Here is a 7,288-nt window from a genome sequence, read left to right as displayed (position 1 = left end):
CTCTGTTATCCAATGTCATTTAGAAGCCTTGGATCAGCAGCTTCTTGAGGCTAAAAGTGAATTCAAGAAGCCCTGCCTTTCCCTTTTCCCAGGGGTGTCAGCTAAAATTAGAAATAACCTCTATGTGTTTGCACAAATCATGTACCATTTGCTGTTTGTGTAAAAACCGATTAGCCAGACACAACTGTGAAACAACTTGTTACTTTTATAGCTGCAACACACAAACAAATTTAGATCTGTTTAGTTTTCCTTGTAAAAGGAGATTAGAAGGGACTCGCCCGGAGACTGTGTGGTCCATAATCTCTTCTCCGTGAAGGTTACTGTTGCGCCTATCCTGCGAGGTTGATTATCAGGTTCCTGTTTATCAAGTTAAACTATCTCACCCCCGGCGGCTTGTTTTATTTTAGGACCCTGATCCAGGAGTAATGTTTACTCAGGACACAATAATGTTTACTGTTTACCAGGAAAACAGATTCGGTATTTTCGAAGACGTGTCTTTCAAAGCGACTCCCTAGCCCACGCCGACAGCAGAGGAATAAAGCTCGGATCCGAAGCCGGATGGCATCTCCACGACCAAGAGCCGAGGTGGACGCCACCGACAGGGACTGGCCGTGTTTTGCAAGCAGGACGCGCATAGGGCCGAGCTGGCAGCATTGCTACCGGTTCCGGTATAAAAAAGCGATTTCGCATAAGTAATTGTAACAGCTAAATTAATTACAAAATAATTAGAATTGATGCCGTTTGAGGATATGTTGGTGGTGAATGGGAAACGACCTTCCGCGTCTAGACGTTTTATTTCTACCTTAATACTTTAAAGGTTGCAACAGCTGAAATGCACATTAAAAATAATCTACGGGGACATCTCCCCATTCCTGCCCTATGATCTCTTTTCCCACTAATCTAGACTGTGGTTTGCTTTTCAAAGATTTGAAAAGAGGGGAATAAAGGTAAAGGGGAGGGGTGATGTGCACCTGTTTTTAAAAGGGTGTTAAGGCCCCTATTCCTTGGCCTTCCAAAACACTGTGGGTTGAGGAGAGAGGAGGCATTGGTAGGAATCCTTCAGGAATCAAAATTATGTTGTGGATTTATTATTGCCATAAGAAAAGAAATATCTTACTTGAAAATATTCTGAAAGAATAAGAATTAGGTCTTATTGATCAGATTAATATAGATAATACAATTTCACTACAAAAATAAAACTGCCATAACATACATTTAAAAATTAACTGTGTTTATTTACCATTTCCACTTAAGGAATGAAAAAAATTTTTAAATGTAAGATTTAAGTGCTAAAATGGAGGATGTTTGTAATTTACATTCTTTTGAAAGGATAATTGAAATGACCAAGAACTCTCATTATGGAAGACAAAAGTCTGGTATTTTAAAAAAATATATTTAAAGATTGTGTGGTTGTTTAGACTTAAGTTGTTTTTGTTTTTGTTTTTGAAATGGCAGCTTATTTTATCTATAGAAATATCTGGTCAGACTTAATGGATTGGTATGAATGAGATCATCATCACCCACATCCCAATTTTGTTTGAAAACTAAAAGAAAAATATTAATACGATTTAAATTAGGCATATTCTTTCCTTTCTTCAGTTAAATTTTTCTTACATTGCAATCATGCATAGCTAAGTTTAAAAGGGTCATTATTTGAAACTCCTTGAATTTCTGGTAAAGATAAAATACAAATACAATTTTAAAATATTGTTTACCTCAGACATCTAAATAAAACACTAGGGTGAACATTTTAAAAATTTATTTACAAAGTTGTGTACAACACGATGGAATAACATTTAGAATACCATATATATTCATTCATATATAAACAGACTTTTATAATAGAATGACACTTTTTGCCTTTTGAAAATTTTTATATTTAAAATCTCCCAACGTCTCTATACATTTTTTTCTCACATAAAACTGCGGAGAGTGAACCTTCAAAAAAAATGAAAGTTCAGAGCTCTAAATCTACTGAATTTGTTTTTTCTTAAAAAAATAAGAACCCCAAAAGGAAAGTCAATAATTTTTATACAAATATGTACAAAGATTTCCCTCCCATTCCTACGGTACTGAGAGCAGGAGCCGTCGGGGTACATTTTTGGAAAATTCGGTTTTCGGTTTTACCTGTACCGCAAGCTATTCCCGGCGGGCGTGCGGTGAGAGTTTGCTCCGCCAGCCTAGGTGTGCGCGAGGGGGTGGAGGCCGCCGAAGGTCGGTGTTGAGGGGTCGGGGGGGGGCGGAAATGGAGGAGAAGCAGAGTCCGGGATTGGGCAGGGGGGCCGGGCCCGGGGCGGAGCGCGCAAACTAGAAGTGCAGCCGCCACCCGGCCCTCGGTCCCGGCCACCGGCGCGTCCCTATTGAGCGGGCCACTTTGCTTGCGCTGCAGCGGCGGCAGCAGCGGCGGCCGAGGCTGCAGGCTGCAGGAACTGTCCAGAGAGCGGCACGCTCAGGATGGGCGCAATGGTGGCCGTCGTCCGGCTCAGCGACAGCGGCTGATGCGTGGCCATGAGCGCCGCGGACTGCACGGTGCCCGGCGGCCGTAGAAAGGACTGTGCCGCGCTGCCGCCCCCACCGCCCCCGGTGCCCCCAGTTACCCCTGTGCCCCCAGCGCCCGCTGCCGAGCCCCCGGGCGCCGCGGGGCCCCCGCCGATGATGTTTTCGATGCTGAACGACGGCCGCGCGCTCGGCTCGGACTTGATCAGCGACGCCGTGGTGCCCGCAGCGCCCGCCGTGCCCGCGGCGGCCGCGGCGGCGCCCAGGCTGTTGAGCTGCAGCTGCAGGCCCGGGCCGAGCTGTGAGCCGAAGGCGGCCGCTTTGCGGCCCAGCTCGCCCGAGGGCAGCAGAGGCACCGCGGGCGGCAACACGGGTGCCACCGGCGGCAACGCGTAGGGGTACTGGAGCGCCGCCGCCGCCGCCGCGGCGGCCGCGGCAGCCGGGTGAGAGTAGGCGCCAGCCGCGGCCGCGGGGTGCAGGCCGTAGGGGCGGCCGTAGGGCCCCGCGGCGCCTGCCGCCGCCGCTAGGCTGTAAGCGCCGAAGCTCTGCATCATGAGCGCCGTCTGCTCGCGCAGGTGCTCCTGCTGGTGGCGCTTGAAGCGTTTCCGGCGCCGCAGGAAGCTGCCGTTGTCGAACATGTCCTCGGACTGCGGGTCCAGGGTCCAGTAGTTGCCCTTGCCCGGGTTGCCCGGCTCGCGGGGAATCTTGACGAAGCAGTCGTTGAGCGAGAGGTTGTGGCGGATACTGTTCTGCCAGGCGGGGAACTTCTCCCGGTAGTAGGGAAAGCGGTTGCTAATGAACTCGCAGATGCCGCTCAGGGTCAGCTTCTTCTGCGGACTCTGCAGGATAGCCATGGTGATGAGCGCGATGTACGAGTAAGGAGGCTTCACCAGGCTGTTCTTGGGCTTACTGGGGGCCAGGCCTCCCGTTGCACCGCTGCCGGCGCCCGGCCCGCCGCCGCTCCCGCCGCCCTCCTCGCCACCAACGCCGCCCTTGCAGCCGTCAGGTTCGGAAGCGCCCGCCTCGCCCCCTGGCCCTGCCCCGGCTCCAGTCGCCTCTTTGGGCAATGCCAGAGGCTGTTGGTGCGGCGGCTGAGGCTGCCCATGGTGGGGTGCCGCGGGCGTCACCTCGTCCGCCTCGTCCAGGCGCAGCTCCGGCGGCCCCACGGGGCTCTCGCAGCCCGCGTCGCTGTCCTTCTCCTCCAGCCCGTCGTCGCCCTCGCCCACCACATCGATGTCCACGTCCTCGGCCGTCAGCACCGTCTGGCCGGACATGTCGCTGGCGCTGCCGCCGCCGGAGAGGGTCATCCCTCCTCGGGGTTGGTGGCGGCGGCGGGGAAGGATCGGCGGACGACGAGAGTCGTCAGGGACTACCGCCGAGCTCCGGGGAAGGGGGTTTGAGTGCTCCCGAAAGATGGGAGTCTGGGAAAGGGGAGGGGGGCGTAGATGGTTCGGGGCCCTCCCGGCTTGGCTCACACTCGGCAGCCCGGCATCGCGCGGCGCGGGCACTGCCGTCTGCCCCCCGCAGCCGCGCTCCTCAAACTCCTGCTGTCCCTGGCGCTCGGTACTAGGCGCTCGATGCCGCTCCGGGCCACGACTGCTTCTCCACGCCGCGCCCCCTCACTTCGTCCGCGGTCCTCGGCCTCTGGCCCGGGCGTGGAGAGCAAGAGCTGTGCAGACGGGCGCGGGACGCCGGGCGCCGAGCAGCTCCGGAGGGCGCGGGAAGAGGCAACGGGGGGAGGGGGGTGTCAGGGACGCCAAGCCCCCGTAGTCGAAAGTCCCGTTTTAAGGACTGGCCTGATAGATTACTTTCTACTTAAAGATCCAGCGGGAGGCGGGGCCACGTGACCGCGCGTGACGTCAGGGCCGCCGCGGAGCCGGCCAAACTCAAGTTGGTTCAGGGAATTGTCAACAAAGGGACGAGGGACGCGCCACTCTGCGCCGTACGGTGCGCCAGCATCCCGCGGGCTCCGAGGGCGTCCTGGCCCGCCCCGGGACCCCAGTCTAGGTTGGAGCCCAGCGCGGGGTCGAGGGAGCCTATGGGTGTGAGTGCTGGAGGGTGGGTGTGAGCGAGTGAGGGCGTGGGCCTGGGAGCGTCCGCGGGACCCGGCAGCTCTCGCTGTTCTGCCCTCCCTGCTCCCTCTCCCTTCCCCCTTCTCCCTTTTGCCAACACTCTTTAGGCTGGGACTGGGCAACTTAGAACGAGATTCCCACCCCCCCCCCAGCCTTTTTTAAAGAAAAACTTAGTAGTCTCTGTTCTTTTTTTTTTTTTTTTTTTTTTTTTTTTGATTTCTTTTCAGCTCTTGGGTAAGGGCTGCGTACCCGGCTCCGTTTTGCTAATTAGACTTCAAACCCCCTCCGGCCTCACTGCTCCTTTGGAGGAGACACCTACTGAGGGGAAAAGTATCCTTTCCCCCCAAAGCCAAACCACCCGTCCTGCCTTTGCTTTCCCCGCTCGACGTGGGCGTGTTTTATATATATATTACACCCTCCCCCCGCACCCCGCGCGGCCACAACAGCATCAGCTGGGGTTCCCGAAGGTCAGAAAATAGTTATTGATTAATCTATTAGAATAGTTGCCGAGAGAAATGAAAACGACGTAAAATAACAGCGAACCTATAAATAAAGAGGCTGTAACTAGCTGCTGGGAGTTGTTAAACGACTTAACATGTGAAAAAGTCGGAAATGAGGCGCTGGGGAAGGAGCCGGGACTCAGCGGCCTGGGTAAGTCGAGTGGAGCGGAGTGGAGGCTTCCGGGCCTCTATGTTAGACGCTGCGCTCGGGCTGGGACGGCAGAATGACGCCGGGAGCTCGCGATGTGACTTACCTGGCCGTGGGGCCCATCCTCTTGGGAGCGAGGGGAGGCCTCGGGTCTGCTGGAGGGCTAGGCTCTCAGTTGCTGCTAACTAACGTGGATTCTCTCCTCTTAAGGCTTAGGTAAATCCTCCAAGATTTAACTTCCGCGCAGACCAGTAGCAGAGCGGGTGGAGGAGGCGAGGATGCGGCTAGTACGCACCGAGTATCCTTGGCAAGGAAAACCATTGGTGGTAGGAAAGGCTGTCGGGATTTAACTGGAATTGGGGATGGGGGATCGCAAACCGACCACGGGTGCGTGGCACTACCCGTGCGCTCGGGCCTCGCACCTCGGAATAGTGCTCCTCACCGGGTGAGTCTGCGATGGGCCACCTCTCAAGTTTTAGGCCGCCTGAAAGCTAGCTGCAAGCGCCTGCCGTGTGTGGCCGGGCTCCTTGAACCCAAGCTCTGCCGGTCCGTTGAGTCCTGGGAGGAGAAGGCTGAGAGGTGAGAGAGGAAATAGTTGGTGAAATATTTACAGAAGGCGCGAAGAATCCGATTTAATTCTTGGTGGACAGTGGTGCTTCTGATTCCCTCAGGCTGTGTGTCTCTCACCTACAATTCCCTCAATCCTTGGCCAAGGGGGAAAAAAATCGTAAACTTACTTCATTACAGGCAGCGAGACACACAGATTGACTTTCATCTCCATTAGATAATATTCTGGATATAATACTAGTCCATTGGATCTGCGTTTCGCAGACAGTTCTGGTTTGTGCCGGGGTTGGGGGGGGGGGGCGGTGGCAGTTACTCCATCCTGAGACAGCAGCGAAACTCCACCGTTTTTTTTTTTTTTTTTGTATCAAAATCATTCCCCGTTGTACCGACCCTAAAATGCATCTCTGAGTTGATTTCCGCAGTTGCACTTTTTTGTGGCCCCGCAGGTCCGAACCGTTTGCAATGCCATCTAGACGGCCCTCGGACGCGAGCGGCGCGAGCTGGCAGCCCACCACTGCACCCGGCTGCAGAGGTCGAGGCTGCAACTCTCCGAGCAACCCAGCAATTACAAAAGGAAGGTCGGAAGGACAAAAACGAACCCGGAATTTAAAATTCAGAAATTACTTTTGAGCAGTTTCTTGTGGTCCAGCTGCAGTGAGAGGCGCGGGCCGCGAGCCCTATCGCAGCCCAAAAGGCTGGACCCGCATGGCCGCGTGCCGTGTATGTGTGTGTGCGTGCGTGTGTGTGCGCACGTGTGCGTGCGCGGGAGTGTAGCGGCTTCGGGGGCTGCTCTCAGTAGTCTTCTGAAAGTAGCCTCCAAATGAGCCTAATTTCGATTCTGCTGCCCTCCGGAGCTGCGTCTCAGGACTCCCTCGGTGCTGCCGGTCGCTGCCTCGCCCTCTCTCGGCCGAGACCTGGCCTGATCCGTCCATTCCCTGGTGTCTCATTGGAACCTCCCTGGGGGAAGGGGTGGGGGATGAACAACTCCCAGCCGCCAGTTCCATTTGTTGCGCTTTTTTCATTCGACACAATAAAAGTCAAATTAATTGATTCATACCATTAATTACGGCGCGTAGCGTGAAAAGCAACGCTTCCCCTCGGTTAGAGATCTATTGTGCTAATCTCTTGTTCAATCAGTGTTACCATCTGATGCCGGGCCTGGCCCTTACAGAAACTTTTCGACTCGATTAGCTCAATGATGAGACGTTTCAGGACCTACTGGCTGCGGCCGCGACGTCCATCGCCCGCGCCGGCCCAACCGCTTAATATCGATTTCCAGCCGAGGCAGCGGATTTTCCCGCGATCACTCTCGACTGGGAAACCCGCCACCGTTCTCCCCCTTCCGGGCGGACAGTACCACCAGAGCAACCTCCCGGGACCGGAAGGAGGCAAAGCGGCAGCCCAGGTGGGAGGCCGGAAGGTTCCCGCAGTTCCCGCTGCAGGACGCCGCCCGGGCGGAAGGGCCAGAGCCCATAGCGGTGCAGGGACCTGCCCTACGCTGACTA

The 7,288-nt window shown here is 54.9% G+C and overlaps 1 protein-coding gene and 1 long non-coding RNA gene across 3 annotated transcripts; one reads left to right on the top strand and one right to left on the bottom strand.

Annotated features, from left to right (window-relative positions):
- Positions 1–1,763: 1,763 nt before the first annotated feature.
- FOXD3 (forkhead box D3) lies at positions 1,764–3,931 on the bottom strand. The gene has a single exon (XM_082686075.1). It carries the CDS (start codon positions 3,801–3,803, stop codon positions 2,358–2,360), a length of 1,446 nt encoding a protein of 481 aa, XP_082542201.1. The 5' UTR covers positions 3,804–3,931; the 3' UTR covers positions 1,764–2,357.
- Positions 3,932–4,417: 486 nt separating this feature from the next.
- Positions 4,418–6,846, top strand: LOC309841800. Of its 2 annotated transcripts, XR_014299316.1 has the most exons (5): positions 4,418–4,503; positions 4,796–4,898; positions 5,175–5,219; positions 5,427–5,795; positions 6,230–6,846. It is a non-coding gene; the product is annotated as an uncharacterized lncRNA (long non-coding RNA). The 2 variants fall into 2 exon arrangements; XR_014299317.1 differs by having other exon boundaries at positions 4,796–5,219.
- The last annotated feature ends 442 nt before the right edge of the window (positions 6,847–7,288 follow it).

Source organism: Mustela nivalis (assembly GCF_964662115.1).
Source record: "Mustela nivalis genome assembly, chromosome: 10".
In the NCBI taxonomy this organism is placed as follows: Eukaryota; Metazoa; Chordata; class Mammalia; order Carnivora; family Mustelidae; genus Mustela; species Mustela nivalis.
The sequence above is the reverse complement of the archived record's forward strand: the minus strand, read 5'-3'. Positions and strand labels throughout refer to the sequence as shown.